Source organism: Lingula anatina, chromosome 1, assembly GCF_051362555.1.
Source record: "Lingula anatina isolate TDL-2025a chromosome 1, LinAna3.0, whole genome shotgun sequence".
NCBI lineage: Eukaryota > Metazoa > Brachiopoda > Lingulata > Lingulida > Lingulidae > Lingula > Lingula anatina.
Window position 1 is genome coordinate 71,595,688 of NC_141767.1, and position 22,661 is coordinate 71,618,348.

The 22,661-nt window shown below is 37.8% G+C and overlaps 2 protein-coding genes across 2 annotated transcripts; one reads left to right on the plus strand and one right to left on the minus strand.

Annotated features, from left to right (window-relative positions):
• Nucleotides 1–690: 690 nt before the first annotated feature.
• On the minus strand, nt 691–13,417 carry LOC106168940 (antiviral innate immune response receptor RIG-I). Its single transcript, XM_013548197.2, has 15 exons — nt 12,960–13,417; nt 11,767–11,901; nt 11,115–11,510; nt 10,725–10,850; nt 10,441–10,491; nt 9,598–9,735; nt 9,305–9,402; nt 8,689–8,940; nt 7,420–7,582; nt 6,700–6,795; nt 5,827–5,996; nt 4,501–4,642; nt 4,060–4,296; nt 3,721–3,888; nt 691–3,509 (listed from the first exon to the last, which is right to left on the minus strand). Exons 1-15 carry the CDS (start codon nt 13,126–13,128, stop codon nt 2,887–2,889), a joined length of 2,964 nt encoding a protein of 987 aa, XP_013403651.2. The 5' UTR covers nt 13,129–13,417; the 3' UTR covers nt 691–2,886.
• Nucleotides 13,418–13,647: 230 nt separating this feature from the next.
• Nucleotides 13,648–22,226, plus strand: LOC106168967 (uncharacterized). The gene is made up of 7 exons (XM_087001433.1): nt 13,648–13,805; nt 15,061–15,172; nt 15,770–15,956; nt 16,472–16,660; nt 18,690–18,868; nt 19,084–19,827; nt 20,034–22,226. Exons 1-7 carry the CDS (start codon nt 13,762–13,764, stop codon nt 21,558–21,560), a joined length of 2,982 nt encoding a protein of 993 aa, XP_086857559.1. The 5' UTR covers nt 13,648–13,761; the 3' UTR covers nt 21,561–22,226.
• The last annotated feature ends 435 nt before the right edge of the window (nt 22,227–22,661 follow it).

Here is a 22,661-nt window from a genome sequence, read left to right on the forward strand (position 1 = left end):
GTAATATGAACAATTCTGCGTTTTTGGTCCCTGTTTTGAAACAACTGATGCAGTTCAATTGGTTAATCATATCATGTTAAAGTATTTTACTTATGTTTTATTTCTATTCAGCTAAATCTTAGATGAATTAATTGTATTGTTTTTTCCCAATATTTAATATAGAAATCAGTTTAAAATCACTTTATTTTCTCTGCCTATACTGAAAATGATTAGGCAAAATAAGAGGTTTCCTTGACAAAGCTAATTTTCTTTTCTGGGACCTTTGGCTTATGCTCTACCCCTCTCTGCTTACACAAAACCTACCAAAACAAAACTAATGCAAAAGCCTATCTAACCATACCATGTCCAGATGATGTTATCGTTAACCAGGAACATATCGGTTATGATTGTGATAGTTGTTCTGGTTGAGACAAACTATTTTATAGGCATGTGTTCAAGTCAAAAACTATTTAGTTGAACGTGGACATAGCACAAGATACTTTGCATTTTTAATCAACCGAAAATTGCGATTTTGGTTGAGGTGGAAGTGATTTAATTACCTATAAAGTGGATTTAATGTGCCTGTAGTCATAAGTTCATGCTACCTCAAAAGAATATAAAGATGACATGATGCAACCCCCAGTACAAATATATTCCCGTTCAGTCAAAGTTTCACCAGATCCATTGCTCGGCCAAAAAAAATATACGCCATAATATAAATAATTTTTATATTTCCCATTGTCTATTAACTGTTAGTTGTCAATCGTATTTTTAAACCACAAATAAACCACAAATAAAATAAATTCAAATCTGAATTGACTTGTTCTTATTGTGAAAGTATCAGTTTAAATAACGATTGGATTAAAACTTTATTTTTTTCAAAATCGGATCTTTATAATTCGACAAAATATTACTTAATATTAATACAAAATCACAGTCGTTAACTAAATGCACGAATTAAGTGTTCTCTAATAACGATTTTAATTGTTGCAGATATAAAAACTATCCCTGGTGTATAAGGAGTGCGTGACGTCATGAAGTTACGTCTGACCAACAACCAGAGCTCATGAGGGTCTGTTGTCCCACAGAACAGCTATGGCCCTATATATTTGGTCTTAACAGTACTTAAATTCAAAATTAGATCTGCTGCAGTCATGATAAATCCACAGTTGTCTGCTTAAATAAATTAAATTAAGTATTGGTTTGAAACGTAGACATGTCTTCAATCCTGTTTGAAAACAGTCACAGTACATGTACATGTGTACTTCGTCTAGTTGGACTACCAACAATTTGTCTTTTGTCCAATTAGATAAAAAATAGGTTTGAATTTCAAAGTGATTTTAGAACAGTTTTAGTCTTTGGTTCTATGGAGAAACAAGCCCCAGATGCCCTGGAACCTCCTGGAAAATGGTGATCTTAAATATAAAAATTTCTGTCATGTGAAAATAACCAGTTAAAAACATTCAATTTCCTCCACTGCTCCGTTACAGTGCATGAACTGCACATCTTCACAAATCTTGCCCGCCCGCCTTCAGAGCCCGGCAATCTAAGAGTGCATTCCCATAGATTGTTAGATCGATCTATCCCCGTGGGGAGTCTCACTAGATTGTTGTCAGCCTGACTGGCTTAAATGTCTGTCCCGCCTACTAAAAGGGGTAATTAACTTTTGTGCGCGTTCGGCTCTCGGAAACTGACAGCAATTTAGCGTGAACCCCCAAGGAGTTAGGTCAATCGGGATAGATCGATCTAAATCTATGGGAACCCAGTCTAAGTCTGACGTACGTGATGCACACTCAACCTGTTACTAGGTTAATTAGGGAGCGTAAATTAAAGGAGTGTGAAAAGACCAGTTTTTAAAAGTTAACAAAATATGCTCAGACTCAAACACATTTAGTTCCAGCCTTACATTTTGGTACAAACAAAGAAAATTTTAAAATTATTTACTTGTATCAATGCTACAGTGATATTACAAAAGCTATTGGATTGAAATGTTTACACATAAAAATACACCACCATGTGGTAGTAAAAAGTAAAATATATTGAATCAAAGTGTATCAAAATCAAAAAAGCTTTTTTTTCCTCTCAGAATTGTAGAGATGTTGCCTTGCAACATAACTCTTTTAAAACTATGATTTCATATTATGATATAAGTTAAAATTTAAAAAATAAATGTTTTTTTTTTTTCATTTACACAATGCTATCGACACATCAATTGTCATGCATTGTATTTTAACAAAAAGGTTTAACTTATGATTTCTAGTGCAGCAGGGATCAAGACAAACAGACACGATTCTTTCCAACCATACTTGAATAATGCACAAATAGGACACTTAATTATTTCACTAATTGTTAATGCTACATCAAGTCAGTTAAGCTTGAAAATGATGTGATTAACTTCGTCAGTGATTTACTTCTTGACTTGTACTTCTTCACATTAACAGATGTCAACACACAACCTCACCAAGTCAGAAAGATTAAATAGGACAAAATCTATTTGTTAAAACTATAGTACACACAGTTTGCAAACAAATAAACACATCAAAAAAGCTTGCATCTCAAATTATCAAAGTTGTAATTTTCTTAATTGTCCACAGTGAATGACGACAAGTAGGTTTGAGTGCGTACACTGCAGCTACACCTCCAGCCTTAAGTGTTTTATGTTGACAGAAGTTATTTTAATATATTCATTTGTCTTTTTTCAAGTATAAGCTCTCCTACATGTGCAAAAAAAGGCTTCAAGCTGTGACACACCACTCAAACTTTCATCATCACACACTGACTGGTTTACAGCTAAATTGCTTGCTAATTCTTCTCTGCCTAGTTAGTGTCAGCTACACGGAAGAACTACTTATATTCTGTAGCTCTGTAATTAAGTCCACGATGGCATCAAGTGAATATCTCTGTAGTTTAGATATTCTGAGGTTTACCGCACTCCACCATGGCATCAAGTGGCTCCACCTTAAAAGGTGCATCAATCCAGTGTTTGAATTGACATGGCTTGTAATACTGTCCATCCACAGTCTTCACATTGAATGCTTTGATAGCAATGACATAGTACATCTCACCCTCATAGAGGGCCAGGGTTCCCCATTCTAAACTTGGACATTTCGCGCAAACAATCTTCTTCTGCAATTCCATGCCATCAATGTGAATGACCTTCTTAGGATCTTTGAGCTGGATCTTATTCTGAAAATCTTCATCTAACACAACATGGTGGCTCTCTTTGATTTTTCTCAGATTTGCAGTACTCGCTGCAAATGTTTGACATTTGCGACAAACAAGATGGAATTCCTCAGATGATTTTTTAGCTAATTTTTTCTGACGCTTAATAGCTTCTATGTCCATCTTTTTTATTTCCTCTCTCTGAAAAGTCATTATTTGCTGCGACACATCTTCTCTTTCCAGTTTCCTTTTCATCACGGCTACCGCTTTATTCATCATTTTTTCCTTCTGACAGTTGAGAGCTGCCTTTAACTGAAAACGATCCTCTGCCATTACGTAAGAGGTGGCATCCTTTGCTCGGTTTCTTCCTAAGATAAATATTTAATATGATATATGGTAAGATCAAAATTAATAGTAATAGCAAGATTATGCCCATCTCCCTTAATAGTAAAATAATTGCAACCTAAAAAACCAAAAATCACAATATCATATAAAATACTATCAATCTACTTGGTGTCATATCTTTGTATTTTCTGCTTTATTCAATTCTGAAATGTTAATTCACAATGTAACTGTTACCTCTTGTTTGAACTGTGCTGATTTCATTTCCAATATGGTTGTATAATATGACAAAGTTGCACTCAGGAATATCCAGACCTTCTTCAGCCACTGTTGTTGCAATCAGAAGACGGCATTCACCCGTTCTAAATTTGGCCAGAATGTTTTCTTGCTCATGTTGAGTCATCCCTAATTATGGACAAACATTTAAATATTAATTAACTATCAATACACACAATCATGACTGTCAGGTATAGTAAATTAGGCCAGATTTCCATTATTTGGCAAAACACAGCAAATACCCAAAATGTTTTTTCAAAGCTAGAAATGTTAACATTAAGACAACACTTCTATGCTCACCTCCTTGTTCTTCTGAGGCCCGTGCCCCCGTAAACTTCTCTGGTCTGACAGTTTCCGCAAGGTCCAGTTCCGTCAGCCAGTCATACAGTGCCTGCACTATGGCTAATGTGGTCACAAAGATGATGCCCCGGGAATGTAGAGCCCTGGTGTTACCTTCAATACGCTGCTGAAGCTGGAGGAGTCTTGGGTTTTGATACCTGGGATCCTCAGCGAGTTTGATGACTTCTGGACGCACATCTGCAAATTATAAATAAAGTTTACAAAAATGTTCCTTTCTGCAGTACATGTATATACAAAATTAAAATCCTGAAATTTGACTATAATCAAAATGGAAAAGGATATCAGTTTTGTTTCCTTGGAATGTTGCAGCTGATAGTTAACAGCAGCTGTTGTAAAATAATCTGATGTACAAGTTAAACTTTCGGTTCTTAGAGTTCATACCTTCAAACATTTGGAACAGCTCTTTTTCCAATGCAGTTTGTATATGCTGTCTGGTGCTGTAAGGTGAAAACTTCTGTACTAAGTACTCCACAGCATCCGAGGTCCTGGCATTTCTGTTCACCCCCAGGGCTACATTATATCCCTGCAACAATATTCAATTAAACATTTAACCTAGTTACAAACAATTAAATTTAAAGTTACTGTGGCTACAGACCCAACTTGCTTAACTAATCTTTGGCATAAACCTATATAACAACACTGTAGGGGTCCATATTCCTCCCTGCCCAGGTTCTTCTAATATATTTCACTTGTCACTAATGCATGGCAGGGCCGTAGCCTGAGCATAATGCCAGGGGGGGGCAGTAAGCGGACACGAGGGGGCGAAAGTAACCGAGGGGGGAGGGTGTGGTGTGTAAAATTCCAAATTTCAGGGGGGTAGCTGCCCCCCCTGCCCCCCCCCCCCCCCCCCCCCCGGAGGCTACGGCCCTGCATGGGTGAAATTTTATACTGGATAAGCATAACATATGGGGCTATTTGGGTACTCTAGCTTTGTTTTTATTAGTGGTATGCATAGGAATCTTTTGTCTAAAAAATTATGGAAATATAATATGTCGAAAATTTATTTTACAGAAAAAGAACAGGCGCAATCAAGATGCAGAAAGCAGGAGTCCCACGGAAAGACCATCTGTAATCGTATAACATTCATCAAGACACTGTTACTCCGTTAATAGTCAGAACGCAGGACTCGATTGAGCCACTGCGTTCCCTATATGATAAAGATTTCAAATTCCAGGATTAAACCGCAAATTTCCCAGCTTGTAAATCATCTGTGTGGATGCGATCTTATTGCTGCATCAGAGACTTGATAGTAAGATTAAATCCACACACGGATATACTAGTATGTCACATAAATATCGATGTGGACTGTTGATTGTGTACGATAGGTTCAATTTTCATGATATGTATATTGTTTTTTAGCTAAGGGGAGGTTACGTTAAACTATCACGACCCTGGGAAGGGGCTTCGACACTATGATCCTGGGAAGGGACTTTGACACTTCGACCTGGGAAGGGACTTTGACACTACGACCCTAGGAAGGGTCTTTTAGAGTGGGAACTGAAGATGTAAGTTTGTGGTTATATTCCCTCTCCCATGCATCAGTGACAAGTGAAATATTAGAAGAACCTGAGTAGGGAGGAACATGGACCCCTACAACACGTACAAGTTCATTTAAAATACCATATGTCCTTTCACTTACACAAATCCCACAACAGAGTTACCACAGAATTAATCACAAGTTTGAGCTATCCCATGAAAACAACAAACCTGGAGATAATCTGTGCAGGTAACAATGGTGCGGGTCAGCTCTGGATTTTGACTCACTGTTGGGGCTATCTTGCCCAGCTGTGTCGCCCACTGGTGGTATTGCTGGCTGTCACGCTCATTGGGAGCTTTGGTTAAGGCCTTATTACCACTGCTCAGCAGGTCATAACAGACTGAATGATGATATAAACAGTTTGATTGGATGACAAAAAAAAACACATAATGATACATAATGATTGCTTAAACTTCCACTTTAAATTTTTTTTAATTAAAAGGTATCATTGATTTTTATCACAAATTTTACCTTAGATTTTGTATTTTAACCAAATTTGAAATCACTGCCCAATACAAATATCATATAGTTCAAAAATACAATGCTGAAATGTTAAGAATATTTTTGATACTGGCCTGAAACTCCAATCTAGATGATAATTACCCATACAATTATAACGAGAGGATGTGAAAATTACATTTTATTTCTGTATATGCCACTAATAAGGTCAAAGGTATGTAATGGTCCATGAAGAAAAATAATTTAGAAAGTGAGAGTGACCAAAATTACTATATACAAAAGTCAACTCCTGCAGAACTTTTTATCCTTTTACTGTTATCTTTATACGAACTGGTGACATAGAAAAACAATCAAAATAAGTCAAATTTTCTATGTCCACTGATGTATTTTTAAGTGTTCTAATTATTTCTGTTCAGTTATTCAGCATAAAAGCTGAGAAATCAACTGATTATACACCAGTTAATTGTCACTGCTTTACACACACACACACACACACACACACACACACACACACACAACAACAACAACAACAACAACAACAACAACAACAACAACAGGTTCATGTTTAAATAATTCATACATACTTGGAGACTGTTTAATGATGCTCTCTATTCTCTTCATAATGGCAATGATTTTGACTCTGAAGGGGTCTTCCTGACGGTTTGGTAAAGGCTGGAATTCTACAATGAAATGTAAGCATTAATAGAGGAAACTTTACTTCACATTTCAAAGGATTCATCATCTCATCAGTCTAGTAAGGACATCAATGGTCAAAGAGTATCATACATCCTGCAGGGGTACTAATACAGGTACATGCCAGATCACTGCCTCAGTAATATAATTTATTATTCTGAATAAATGAAGTTGGTTCTTATATATTCTGAACTGAAAATTAATCTGGTATTATAGATGCATTTTTCCTTGCTTACTTTTGTAAAGGAAAAAATAATCATATAAAAGAAAAGATGTACATATATATGTATGTAAACAGGGCAACTTATAACCAACAGAAGCATTGGACTTACAGTAGGGCTATCTTGGATGATACCTATTTAACTTAATAGAATAAACTTAATTAATCCAATAGTAGACTTGATCAGTGTTTCCAACATTATGTCCTTGCCCAGTAGGTGAAGAGCTGCAAAGCTAATGTTTCCTTTAAATTTTTACCCGACATGAAATAAAATGTATTGTATTGTATTGTATTGTATTGTATTGTATTGTATTGTATTGTATTGTATTGTATTGTATCTAAGCTTAAAACAATATGATGAATCAATTGACATTCAGGTTGTTAACCTAACCTTCATTTGGCGTGTTGACGTACTGGTCCAGTTCATCTCTATACCTTTCCACTGTGGCTATACAGCGGCTGTCTAGGTTAGCACATAGATGTAAGATATGGCTCTCTGCTTCATAATCCGTCTTAGCATCTCCAACTCCTAATGAAGCAGTCATACCTACAATCTAATTATGAGAAGAAGGTCAGTCTCAGTGATTTCAACACCAAAATTTGTATTCCTGCGATTTCTTTAGTTAGAACAACATGACTGACTGTTGTATCCAAGACTGTCTTGATTTAGTGCTTCGGTGTTTCAATTAAAGCAGTTATAGTTTTTACAGCACACAGTCTCAGGTTCTAATTTTTTTTTTTTTTTGTGGAACCAATTTGCCAGTATAAACTGTTATAATTGCCATTCTCTGAACAGAAATATAGAGAGAGAATACAGCAATGACCAATAATTCTAAGATCCATCCTTCTACTAAATATTGTACACTAACTGTAAAAAGATTATCTACATCATGACTTGCACATAACATCTGTGTTTGTATGTATATAATAGTGTTTATTAAAGGGATAATAACTCTTCGTATGAGGTCTATATTTCACAACAGAAACATCGTGAACAACTCATAGAAATAAAATATATTCTGTTTTACGACAAAAACAGCAGTTATAGCTATTATTCTGATATCTGAACTTGTCTTCAGACCACGTCACCTCCATTGATGGCTATACTCTGTTATAATCTCTTAAGAGAATTTAACAAAAAACCAAACTTTTTAGAAAAAAACCAGGGACTAACTTTGAATGTAAAAATGGATTCATTAACCATTGGTAAGTATGGGAAAATTGTTGTTTACTCCAGGAAAATTCATTTTTTGGCCAAAACGAAGAGTTATTATCCCTTTAAAGTCCAAGCCTTCTTTTAAAATCAAACTGATAACCAATAGTTATTATTATTATCAAATGCATACAATGCCTATTAGATCATTATGAAGCAAAGAAAAAAATTCCTGGAAATTTTGTCTTTACTTCATAGGTAATTTGCCTAGCCAAAACTGCTGAGAAAATAATGATCTACTTTCTTTTTTTTTTTTACATTTCAGATTTGGCATTTTTACTCAGTTTCTATCTCCATTATACGAGAGTGACTCAAAAACTACAAACTCAAACATGGAATTATCATCGAAATTCTGTGAATGGTTTTTGGATACTTGACGTTTTTGGATACATACATTTTCGTGCATATAAAAAATATGGTACGTATATAAAGGTCAACTGTCATTACCTGGGGCAACTTCACCATTTTGTCCCTGTGTTTCTGTCTTATATATCTGGACATGATAGCATTGTAAGGATTGCCTTTCTGGGTGTGATGGCATTCATCAAAGATCAGCAAGGAGAACACGTCCAGAGAAGAGATGGTGTTTTCTAGCAAGTGGTTTTCCAAGATCTGCGGGGTCAACACAATGATGTCAAACTCAGAAATCAGCTGGTGCAGAAATTTATTTGACTCATCATCTCCACACACTTTCAGCACCTGGTAATAAAGGAATTGAGAGGAAACATCAAAATTAATTGTGTACATATATTATGTTGATCAATATCTAAAGTACACTCTATTTAAAACATGTTTCTGACATATCTGAACAATGTGTATCATACAGTGGTAATTAAGACGCTTTTTCCCCGCTTTCATAGTTCTTTCATTTAATTAGGTCTCACTCCAAATCTAGCATAATGTTGCCCAAACACATCTCTCCTGCAAATTTCAAAAGAACCATACAGATGGGTTGGAATTTATCAGCATTATTATCACAAGTTTATTAATAAACTATATATGTCTATAAACAGATTAAAAAAGGTGAAAGAAAAACTCATCCTGAGCTTCAGAGAACATATACCCTCAATTCATATTTTTCAAATAGTTGACAGAATAGTTGGTACTGCTGTTCAACCAGTGGAACTTTACAAGCCATAAACACCACTTTTCTATCAGCTCCTGTAAAATATTGTTATAAAATAGAATTAGGATATAATACAAAGCTGTAAATATATTTTGACATATAAATTCTGGCAACTTACTTACACGAAAGTGCAGGTTACATAAACTACTTTCTAAAGTATTAGATAAAAAATATTGAGATTTCTTGGAGTGCAAGGAAAAAAAAACAAAACAAAAAAAAAAAACATTCACCTTGTTTCAAGTGTTCTGCCACAATGTGTGCTGCTACCCTAGTTTTACCACTTCCTGTGGGGGCCACAATGATACAATTCTGCCCTCTCAGGGCAGGCTCTGCTAACTCATGCTGATAATTACGCAGACTAAGTTCATCTATAAATCCATGAAAGACAGGAGAAGTAAATTCAAAAGGTGAACATCCAGAAAATTGCACTCATAAGTAATATTTACCAATTTGTTTTTATGGTTATTGAAAATATACATAACTGTATTTAACTAATAAATATATATAACTGTATTTAACTAATAAATATATATAACTGTAAATGGGGCCGTAGCAATAGTCTGAAGGTTCGATAGTCCTAAGGTTCATTGGTCCAAATATTCACTATAAAACCTTGAGACCAATGAACACTTGATTTAAAAAAACAATGAAAATGTTACCATTTTTCGGACCAATGAACCTTCGGACTATGGAGAAGCCCCCACTGTAAATAAATATAACTGCATACATGTATTTCTACTGTTAAAAAAGATAAAAATATTACCTAGAAAAGCACTACGAGACCACAGTCCTCCATCAGGGCAGCTCAATTTTAATTAATTAATTAATGGATCACCACCAAAATCATATCAATTTTAAGTTACCCACTTCCTGGCTGATGATTGACACTGTACAGGACACACATGGACAAGACACACATGGACAAGACACATACTGCTGATGATTGACACTGTACAGGACACACATGGACAAGACACATACTGCTGATGATTGACACTGTACAGGACACACATGGACAAGACACATGCTGCTGGTTTTTTATTTTTGCATAAACAACCTTCATTATTTCTTACCTGTTATGTTCAAATCACTCAACTTGAGAGACACTTGTTCAACTTCTGCACCTAAAGCAAATTAATTATATTAATCAACCAACCAATCTAACAGTTAATATTTAGTTAACTTTAATTAACTCTTAAAAGATAATAAGAAAACACTTTACCAATTAATTATTCATCACTGTTGTCAATGTTGACAGCTTGCCATAACATTCAGTTTCAGTGTTAATGAAGAATGGCCGCATGTAAATCAGCTGCCATATCAGATGACTTTGTACCAGCTAGATAGTCAAATTTACCTGTGATATTTCTGCCTTCATCAGCACTGCCGTATTTCCTCCATTTAGGAGGTACAGCATCAATAGTGTCCCCAGCAATCTCCTTGGTGACTGTCCTCTTCTGGCTGGTCTGGTACTGCTTCCAATCTAGTTTGAAATATTTCAATAAAATTCTCATTGAATTATGATGTAAAATTATATCTTCTGATAAGAATCACCCACGCACCCTGCAAAAAATATAATTTAAGCCAGCAAAAAAGAACAAACCTTATATTCACAATATTTCTTGAGATCTAGGTTATTAAGATCTTGGTCTAGTTGTCTGCAACTGCTTAGACTAGACTGTGTACTGACCATCATACATGTACATGTACTATTATCATATTTAAAACAATAATAAAACACATATACCTGGATTGAAATCTGGATCTATCAGCTGCACCAGTTCTTTATCTTTTTGATTTCCACTGTTCCAGAGAGAATACAGGAAGTCAGTGTACCAGGTCTTCTTGAGAGTGGGCAAGTGTCTGAGTAGCAACAAGCTGCCATAATACCTGCCTTTGTTCCGTGTCTCTGCTCTGATCCTGTCTACAGTGCTGTCAGACAACACACCTCTCTGGATCAGATGTGGAAGTAACTGGATTGGTTCCAGGTACTCTATGATATGAGGCCTAAATACACGTAAATGCTTCTCATGCAAGTCCTCAAAGCGCACAGAGTTAAGATCATATTTCATCCCATCTACATGCTGGGAAAAATCACTCAGTGCTTTAAAGTCTTCTAATATTTCTAGTGCAGTTTCACTACCTGAAAGTAATAACATCACATAATTTTCAGTTTTAAATGTTTAAAAACTTTAGGTATTTTCTTAATATGATTATTTAAAATATAATAATACAAATATATTCCAAATATGAAAGTAAAATTTAGCAGAATTACCAGTACTTGTCAGTGAAGATGGAGAGGATATTTGCCACATATCATGTATTTGCACAATTACTAATCAATACTTCCATGAAATTCTTTTTCGTCACTTCCATTTGTCAAACAAAATGTTCTTTACCAGTTTCCTTCAGTCCATTAACAAACACTGTGAACCAGCCAGGATCCGTACTTTCTAAAACAAAACTCAGCAAGAGCTCTGCTCCTTTCCGTGGTCCTTTCTCATCTGTAGCAGCTTTTATTTTATCTTCTTCAGCTAAAACAGATTCACAGATTAGTACATCAGTTTCTGTTTTGTTTAATTTTAAGTATGATATAAACCTCTAGTGAGAAAAAAATCAGGCTGTAAAATTTAAAATTTAATGGCTGATTAACTTTTCTCTTCATATTTGAAGATCTTTAAGACCTCAGAGTTACTTTTACATAGAGCCCCTCTTAATATAAATACCACTTCAAATAAAATATACCTTAATTGCATGGTATCATATATACAGAAAGTGTGGGAAGTAGATGAATACTTTCTTCTTAAATGTGTTCATGTGCAATAATTTCTACCAATGTTCTATAAACAAGCATATATATTTGAATGAAAATTTATCAAACACAAGCCAAAATATTAAGCTTACATCCAACCTGGGTATGTAAAGGCCTTCATTAGACTGATGTGAGTAGATGGCCGTAATATTTCAGTGTTTGATAATTTTCACTTATGATCCAACTATACCAAGCTAATAAACATTTTTGCTCATTTAAGAGCATTTCTCTTTCATGCACCTCTTTTCCAGTGAGATTTTCGGATTTCGTATGCAAGGGTCATATATATCTCTTTAAGTCCCCTGCATCATTACTCCTCAACATTTTCACTTTCCTAAATCCATATAAAATACTCCCAGTAAAATTTATATATGTGCACACATCAGTACACTCCCACGTCAGGGCCGTCGCTCCCGGGGGGGGGGGGGGGGGGGGGGGGGGGGGGGGGGGGGGGGGGGGGGGGGGGGGGGGGGGGGGCGCCTGCCCCCCCTGGGATTTGAGGTGCAAAAAAAAATAATAATTGCAATTTCTGAATTCTGATTGAGCAATAAATAACAGTTAAAATTCACCAGAATGCAGTATTATACATACAGTTTTTACAAAGTTTTCTACACGAACATGAACATGTACTATATATATATATATATATATATATATATATATATATATATATATACACTGTACATGTTCATGTTAACAACACCAAGAACAGACATACATATAATAATAATAATAATAATAATAATAATAATAATAACAAAACGAAAGCAGAATATTTACCTTTACCGATGATATCAGACAGATGAACACAGAGTTCAACTGGTTGTATTTTGTCGATGAAAACTGTTGAGCATACAGTTAATATTTCCCTCTGCAGTTGAAACTTGTCGATATGCGAGTCGCCTTGACCAACTTCATCGCATTCTTCTCTTGGCTGACTATTATCCATAGTCCAACAATTGATCGGGAAACTAGACAACTCCTTACTTCTAATTATTTCAACTAGAATTTATAGTATTACATGTACCCGACCCTTTACTAAAGTGAAAGCTAGTTCAATCGCGAATGGAATTTATATCTAACAATGTAGAAAAAAATTGGTAAATTCCCACAACATCTCAGATCTCGTAACGATTGAATAAATACCTGGAAAATACTAAATCGAACTTTCCTTTTCAAATACGTCTCTGCAATTTTCCAGAGGGAATCCCCCTATTTCCCGACTAACACGAGTATTTCCCGGCAGGTCTAAACACACTGATAAGTTATTTCTTTTATGTCATTTAACTTAAAAAAAAACTCGTTCATGTGTAATATAATAAAGAAAATATAAAAATCAATTTTACTTTTAAAAATTTAGAACCATAAATATATTAGTATAATTTTATAGATGTTTGCTAATAATAATAATCGTAATGAATTGAGAGCTGTGTACATCGTGGTGACGTAAATTCAACAGCCATTTTGGTATCTGGAATCGAAAGCAGGTGGGTTATTTTCCTGTTATGTTATCGGATATTTTCTGTTACTTAACGGGAGTTAGTTACGATTTTAGTCATCACAAGAAGTAGATGGGCTAAATATGACGATTGGAAGAAGATATTGTCAACCCGGTTTTACTATCCGGTAAATTATCTATTCATATAATAAAGGAGTAACTACTACATAATATTGTCATATTTTAAAATTAAATTATCCAAGCACATGTACAAGTGTTACTGTAAGCAGTAAAAGAACAACTAGCTAGTGGTCTGTTGTAGAATATGCATGCTTGTCTTTTTATATTTTAAGCTGGAAAATGCCGGATCAGTATATGAATATCTATAGCTCAATTTGGCCCTGCTTAATTAGTCACGTCATTGCTCGTTCAGTTTTAATTGAAAAATGAAAAAAAATGAACAATAATTTATGCAGTGCTATATTTGAAGGTACGCCAGTTTTTTGTTTGTTTGTTTGTTTGTTTATTACTTTTTTGTTTATTTGGATTCAAACTACTCAGTATAACACCCTCAAAACCAAAAACATTTTTTTACTTCTAAATGTGTCATACAAGTTCAACAAATTTCAAGCGTTTTTATTGGTAAAATAGCAGACCACCATAGTAATGAGCAGTTATCTTTCAATGGAAAATTGGTGAAACCAGAACCTTGGGTCAAACTCCTTGGGTTTTACTTTGACCCAAGACTGACTTTTAGCAAACACATCTCAGAATTATGTTCTCAAACAGCATGTCCATTAAACACTCTGAGAAGGCTTTCAGCTTATCTAGATGTTTCAAGAGGGCTTGCCATATTCAGGCACTACATTATCACACTTGAATTATTGTCTGTTAGTATGGCACTTTTGTGCTGAGGGAATTTGAAAAAATTAGAAAAGATACAGAGAATTAGGGGTCTAAGATCTAGATTTGTCTACAACAACCACACAAGCAGTTATAATGAGCTGTTAAATATGTGAGGTCTTTGCAAAGGACCTTGGAAAGGACCCAAATGCAAATTTAGCTTGTGTAACCTATATACATTCAGCAAAGCTGTGTAATAATGTATACAACATGTTTGCATTATTTTATGCATCTATATTAGTGAGCATTGTATGTAGAAATATTTGTTTTTAACAATAAATTATGTCTAGCATTTGTATATTAATAATCATAGAACGATTTTTCATTTACTATCTTAATTAAAAGACTTCATGTGTGTTTGTATTTTCTGTAGAAAGACTTTCCATTGACTATCTTACTAGACCTCATATAAATATTGTATTATTTGTAGAAATGTTTGTCCTAACCCAGTCGATGAAGAGCTCCTTTCAGTTTATACCCGACATTAAATAAAATTTATTGTATTGTATTGTATTGTATTAATATTTCTATTTTATACAGAATGGAAGACAAATATAGGAAGATAATCCGGGAAAACAATGTAGAACTAGTGAACAAAATAGAACCTGTGCAACTGATGCCACACCTCTCATGTCTGACAGATGTGGACAGGGTAAATAAAAAGACTTGATAGAGATCACATGATTCTTAGAGAGCATTCACATCGAGAAGAGCCGAGGTCTAGCAAGGCCGAGACCTAAATATGGCGGACCTTCATGAAAGGAAGACCGCATAATCCTTTAATGGTCTTTCAATGAATGTCAATGAATGTCATTGAGAGACCATTAAAGGATTACGCGGTCTTCCCCCCCGGGGGGGGGGGGGGGGGGGGTAATGCCCATATAGAGATTGTAAGTGCTAATAAAAATAAAGTAAGTACTCAGAGTTTGTAATAATATAAGTTATCAGTATTATATATAAAACAAATTTGGACATGCTTTGAGCAGTGGTGACATGAACAAATTTTAGAACTGACATTGTTTATTTCTAAGAATTTGTATGGTATTTGATACTCTTATGTTATAAACAGTGCCAGATGAGAATTGTAATGGATTTTTTAAAATGTTCACCAGAGATGAAAGAGAGTGTTAACAGTTTTAACTTTATTAACTTTATTAACTTAAGTTTTTTACTTTATTAACTTTATTAAAAACTTTATTAAACTTTATATAACTTTATTGAACTTTATTAAAATATAATATACTTCCAGGAGAATATAACAGCAGAGTTGAGGTGTAATGGCAGGTTCTTTGGGGCAGTGATGTTACTAGACAAGTTACCAAGAAAAGACCAGTGGTTCCCACAGTTCATTTCAGCTCTAAGAGAAACAGGCCAGTTAGAGCTGGCCAGAAAACTTGACCCCCAGGAGACAAATGGAACTGATGATACTGAAAGAGGTCAGGGTGACCCCTGCAGGCTTGTGACTGTCTTTAGCACTTTGATTAGAATCTTTGGGACCATTCCCAGACCCTCTCATACTAACTTTGGATCGATATATCTCCTAGGGGGTTCTTGCTAAATTGCAATCAACTTAAGCGGCTTAGATGTCTGTTACGCCCACTGAAGCTGAAAGGGGATAATTAACTATCATTTAGCAGCTCTAGAAGACGTGTCAGACATGTAAGCTGCTTAAGCTGAAAGCGATTTAGCGAGAAACCCCTTGGAGATGGACTGATCCTGTTAGATCAATCTAGGTATGGGAACCCAGTCTTTGCTGAGTCTGTTGATTATGTTGGGGAAGACTTATGGTAAATTTTATAAATCAGATTGATAAAAAGTCCAGGCATGCTAACCATGGAAGAATTAAGTAATCTAATACATCCCTGGGGGGATTCCAATGAATTATGTTATTTCTCTCCTGTATAATGTTTTTCAAATTGTCCTGTTGTTGGTACAGTTTCTTTTAATTCAGGTGAACGGTATATTAGAAAGAAAACATTCAAGGAGAGTAAAGCCACCAACAGAGCCCAGAACACCAGTCCAGATGGGAAGACATTGCTGAGGGAGCTGCCGTATAAGGTCACCACCACTGTGGCTAGGTACCTGAACATCACAAATAGACATCATGGAAGGGACTGGAAGGGGCTGGCAGCAGAACTAGGTCTGATAAAGGGATGATATATTTATTTAAGGGTTTTTAAGGGATTTGAACATAAAACATTAATATCTGTCTGGGAGTGGCTGAAGAAAGGGGTAGAGATGGGTAGGGGGTAGGGGTGGGAAGGTAAAGGGGTAGGGGTGGGAAGGTAAGAGAGTAGGGGTGGGAAGGTAAGGGGGTAGGGGTGGGAAGGTAAGAGAGTAGGGTTGGGAAGGTAAGGGGGTAGGGGTGGGAAGGTAAGGGGGAAGGTAAGGGGGTAGGGGTGGGAAGTAAGGGGGTAGGGGTGGGAAGGTAAGAATGTAGGGTTGGGAAGGTAAAGGGGTAGGGGTGGGAAGGTAAGGGGGAAGGTAAGAGAGTAGGGGTGGGAAGGTAAGGGGGTAGGGGTGGGAAGTAAGGGGGTAGGGGTGGGAAGGTAAGAGAGTAGGGGTGGGAAGGTAAGGGGGTAGGGGTGGGAAGGTAAGAGAGTAGGGGTGGGAAGGTAAGGGGGTAGGGGTGGGAATGTAAGAGAGTAGGGTTGGGAAGGTAAGGGGGTAGGGGTGGGAAGGTAAGGGGGAAGGTAAGAGAGTAGGGGTGGGAAGGTAAGGGGGTAGGGGTGGGAAGTAAGGGGGTAGGGGTGGGAAGGTACCCTCTACCAGGGCGACTGATAGATTTTTACGGATATTCACAGATATGTCTCTAGCTAGATAGATTATCATTTTCAGCTGAAGTCACCCTGTACAGAAATCCCAAGGTTGATTACATGGCTGGTAATTGTTTGCATAACTGCTCAGGCACTGCCACTTGGCAGGTCTAGTCTAAGTCTGCGTGACAGCAATCAAGACAGTTAATTGCTCTGACCTTAATCACTTGCTCTTCTGACACAGATAAAAATAGCCCCCAGTGAATAGCTTATTACTTCAGAGTGAGGCTAACTGTGGAATCCCCTGAAGTAGTTGCAGAGGTATAAATACTGGTGCAGTAGCAGCCTGAAAACATTGAGCCGAATCCCAATATAAAATGAGTTTTCGCCCTTTTTTCTTTTTAACTCCGCATCTGGAAATAATTGTTTGATCAGCTTCCCTAAAATGTGTCTGTCCAATCCAAATGTCCTCTCTAACGTGACCACTTTCAAAGAACTTGTGTACGGCCCACTCTTCGGTCCCATTACAATTGAACTCTTGAGCCTAAAACCAAGATATAATTATTTCAGAAGATAAGGTTTTACCCGAATCACGTTGCCTTAACCTATTAGCCTACAGCATGTCCTTACTGCAGGAGACGTTTTACAAAGAGTCATTAATAAGTAAGTCATATAAAAGACTAAACAGAGTCTATATAATTGCATCAGAAAGAAGATACCCCCAAGAATAAATTGTCAGAACGTCTTACCTCTCTATTTTCTGGGGTTTTTTGGAGGAAACACCGGGCGTGATAGCCACCATTTTTTAAAGCTGCAGTACGGAATTGTGGGATACGGCTTACTTCGGGAAACCCCTTCCAACCACGTGACTGGTTTCTGCAGACAGCAGAGCCGGTTACGTAACGTACAGTTAGCATATCGTCGCGAAGCGAAGCTCATGCAGAGCGAGAATAAAGCCCTCTGCGCGCGGGTAGAGATAATTGCTCCCACATGGGATTTCTGTACAGGGTGACTTCAGCTGAAAATGACAATCTATCTAGCTAGAGACATATCTGTGAATATCCGTAAAAATCTATCAGTCGCCCTGGTAGAGGGTAGTGGAAAGGTAAGAGAGTAGGGGTGGGAAGGTAAGGGGGTAGGGATAGGAGGGAAAGGGGGTAGAGATGGAAAGGTAAGAGGATAGGAATGAGAAAGAGAGGGAGGGGGGCTACTGGTAAAGGTTACTTAAGGCTGCTGCAGTGTAGAAAAAGATAAATTCCAGCATTGATTTATCATCCTCCTGAAGTAGATTACAAAGCAGCCATAGATGGTAGATAAATCATTTCTGAAATATACGCCAAATGAAACACGTATGTAAATGTCTGCCATATCCTGCTGGTGTACTAGTTACAATCAACATGGTTTGAATTCCAGACTTCTTCCACAGTGAAGTTCAGTCTCTGGAACAAGAGGAGAGTCCTACAGAGTCTCTGCTTCAAAGATGGCAGCAGAAGTGTCCCCATGAAGCCACACTGGGCAGGCTGTGTCAGGCACTGGAAAGCATGGAGAGGATGGATCTTTTGGATGAGATCTATAAAATAATCAGTTATAGGGTAAGCATTGGCCTTTACAGACTTTGGCACTCTAGAGGGTGAGGGAGGGACCAGGTAGACATTGTATGTGTTTAGTTAAACGTCAAACTTTAATCTATTACCATTTAAAAAATGGCAAGTACTTTACAATGCAGTTTTATTATAAACCACTTTGAAAATGTTGATGAAAACAAAATATTTATTGAAAATAAATGTTTTACTATTCTATTACCAAGCATAATGTCTCCGGGCCCAGACAGCAGGTGTCCCAGGACAGCCAGGTCCCAGGACCTTTCTCCCCTGTTGTGGATAACTCAGGCTCTCTGTCTTGGACTTCACCAGAACCAGAGGTGACAGCTGACAGCAGAGTGCCAGAAACTGAGGTGACAGCTGACAGAAGAGCACCTAAAACTAAGGTGACAGCTGACAACAGAGTGCCAGAAACTAAGGTGACAGCTGACAGAAGAGCACCTAAAACTGAGGTGACAGCTGACAACAGAGTGCCAGAAACTAAGGTGACAGCTGACAGCAGAGGGCCTGAAACTGAGGTGACAGCTGACAGCAGAGTGCCAGAAACTAAGGTGACAGCTGACAGCAGAGGGCCTGAAACTGAGGTGACAGCTGACAGCAGAACGCCAGAAACTGAGGTGACAGCTGACAGCAGAACGCCAGAAGCTGAGGTGACAGCTGACAGCAGAGGGCCTGAAACTGAGGTGACAGCTGACAGCAGAGCAGCAGAAACTGAGGTGACAACTGACAGCAGAATGCCAGAAACTGAGGTGACAGCTGACATCAGGGCACCAGAAACTGAGGTGACAGCTGACAGCAGAGCAGCAGAAACTGAGGTGACAGCTGACAGCAGAATGCCAGAAACTGAGGTGACAGCTGACATCAGGGTGCCAGAAACTGAGGTGACAGCTGACATCAGGGCACCAGAAACTGAGGTGACAGCTGACAGCAGAGCAGCAGGGAGAGAGCAGGTAATTATATAGTGTCAGGGAAGCTGGGAGAGGGAAGCTTGTTTTTATAGTGGACCTTGTGTGGCTCTGTTGGGAGATGGATGAAACTTTTAAGTTAAAACTATAAACATGCTTATATTGATGGTACAGATATGTTTATATTGATGGTAAGGTCATGTTAATACCCATGGTACAGATAAGTCTTTTTTTTTTTGATCTTACATCAGCAACCAATAGGCGACAGCTCTGATCCAGAAGCAAAGGTTCCGTCATCCTCAAACACTGTCCCAGGGGGTGAGCCACAATTGACCCTCTTGGCAGAGGAAAGAACAGACCATATAAATGATGAAAAGTGTCCATCAACTACTTTAGGAGAGGACTCAAAGCCTTCACTTCAGCCAGTAAAGGAAGTAAATCCCGGTCACATACATAGAAAACAACCACAACCCACTGAATATGAGCAGGATAGTGCCTGCAAGCCTCCCCAAATGACAGTAGAGGCAGTGAATGGAGGTCACATACAGAAAGAACAGCCACCACCTGTGCAGCAGGACCAGGAGAGTGAATCAAAACCTCCCCCAGTGGCAGCAGAAGAAGTGAATGGACATACTGTGGCACAAACAGACCCAATAGAAAATGGTCCTATGAATGCAATGAATGACACGTCAAAAGATCTCCCTTTTTCCACACAAGAAGAAGGCAAACTTCCCTCCATGTCCAGCATGCAGAAACCATTACCTTTGTCCCAGGAGGAGGGAGACAATCAGCCTTCAGGGCCCTCTAGTGGCAGTATGGATAAACCATTGCCTTTGTCCCAGGAGGAGGAAAATGTTCAGCCTTCAGTGCCCCCTAGTGTCAGCCAACAGAACAACCTCAGTCCTCCCAGTATGGTTGGTACTGGATACACCCACCTAAACATAACACAGGCTGAGGGAGAGAATAGTTACATTTCTAGTGGCTCTGAAGTTAACATGCTAAAGAACAGGTCTGGATTCCAGGGGTTGACCCTTGATAACAATATAACTGGGAGTTCTGGAGAGCACTCAGCAGGTGGTGGCACAGACAGCTCTCTGCAGCATGCCTTGAAACTCAAGAATCCAGATGCTAGTTTGGTTGGTCGTCTTGAAGAAAGTGAAGAGGATGCAGTATTATCAAGAGGTGTGGCTGATGGTGCATCATGTCCATCAGAACACCGTATAACATTGCTGAAACACCCAGAGGACCAGGAAGAGAGCAGTGTTGTTCCCAAGGTATTGTTCAGGCCCCCCTCAGATGATTCCCCTGCTGTATCACATCAGACCAGCTCCTTGGAGGGTGACAAGTTGACCCTCCCAGCGCAGGCTCCTGTCACTCTGTCCCCTGTGCCAGAACACCCCACCAGTCCTTCCTACAAGTCCAAGTGTCCAGAACCTCTGACCCTGGTGGACGATGACACAGCCGAGGACAGACAGAGAGTTGACCGTAGTCAGATAGCTGACAGACCTCAGTCTGGAAGTCCAGCTCAGGGTCATGTGACAGATGGAAGTCCAGGACTGAGGATGCGCAGGAATTCTCTGCGAGGTGGCATATTGCCTGAACTCCCCAAGCTGGACATCACTCCAAGACAGCCCCAGGAATTTGTCTGGGACAGACCTGCTGCCAACCAGGCACAGGAACCTCAAGACAGGGCCGGCTTGAATAGGCTGACAGTGGCGGCACCTTTTGTAGTGTTTGGTCTCTTAGCAACCATAGGACTATACAAGAATTTAAGGTGACAGTGAATATAGTGATGAATTTTCCTGGGTGTGTAAGCGGTCACTTTGAAGGTTCTGGTATAATACATGCATGTATCTCAAAACCATTACACACACACACACACACACACACACACACACACACAAAGGTAAAAGGGCATGCTTAGCTCTAATGTCTAAAGTAATTTTGTTTTTTTTTTTTCAATGTTCTTTAGGTGAGCAAAATATTTTCAAACATTCTTGAAAAGAATTATCTTGACATTGATGATTCAAGTTTTAGCCACAACTTGTGGAATAAGATAGATACAGAGAGTTGACACAGAACGCAAGTGTAGGCCTCTGTATATTTTATGTTTTTGTGATAAGATCAAAATGTCTGTACTTCTGTTAACTATATGAACCAAGTTCTCAATGCATTCTGTGATTACTGCTTTTGTCAAAGTTTGAAATGTAAATTTTAATGAATTAAATCAATTAACTGTTGAAATGATTTTGGTAATTCTTAAATGTTTTATAATATTTGCCATACATTTAACAGACTCTACACTTTCCAGTAGAAATCATCTAAGATAAGTAGACGTCTTGCAAGATTATGCAGGGTATGAGGAAGAGTGGGGACTGTGGGGTCATAATAAATGGCAGATTAGTAAAATACAAAGTGGCAATGAATAAAGTTGACCGAATTTACACAGTCATTTTTCTGGTCATTTTTTGCTTCTGACAAATAACAGTCTATTGCTTAATGGTAAGAAATGGCTGTTTTGGTGTCAATTTTGTATTTCTAAGAAGACATTTGCAAACCAAGAATTCTCCCCTTATAAATACAAAGTAAATCCCAACCACAGGTGGATTCTTGCAGTTTCTAGTCTCGCACAATTCCTATTGACATACAGATGCCTGTTATACCATAGCAGCTCTATCCCACTGTCACGCAGAACTTTTATAATCCCTGCCAAGACCTGTTGCTGTGCAGTAAAAACACCGACTTTGCATAACAGGTGTTAATGGAGGGGGGTGTGCTTTAATGACATAATTTTAAATTTATTAAGCTTCTTCAGAATTGGAAGACGAGGAATCCATTTTCAAACATTTGCAATATGTTGTTGAATTTAATTTCACATA

Excerpts from the sequence above, each read along its gene's own strand:
- LOC106168940 (XM_013548197.2), bottom strand. The coding sequence starts at position 13,128 with ATGGATAATAGTCAGCCAAGAGAAGAATGCGATGAAGTTGGTCAAGGC. Across the intron at positions 8,941-9,304 it reads TTGAAAAATATGAATTGAGG|GTGCTGAAAGTGTGTGGAGA; the intron begins GTATATGTTCTC and ends CTTTATTACCAG. Across the intron at positions 3,889-4,059 it reads GGCCTCAGAAGAACAAGGAG|GGATGACTCAACATGAGCAA; the intron begins GTGAGCATAGAA and ends GTCCATAATTAG.
- LOC106168967 (XM_087001433.1), top strand. The coding sequence starts at position 13,762 with ATGACGATTGGAAGAAGATATTGTCAACCCGGTTTTACTATCCG. Across the intron at positions 15,173-15,769 it reads GTCTGACAGATGTGGACAGG|GAGAATATAACAGCAGAGTT; the intron begins GTAAATAAAAAG and ends ATATACTTCCAG. Across the intron at positions 15,957-16,471 it reads AACTGATGATACTGAAAGAG|GTGAACGGTATATTAGAAAG; the intron begins GTCAGGGTGACC and ends CTTTTAATTCAG.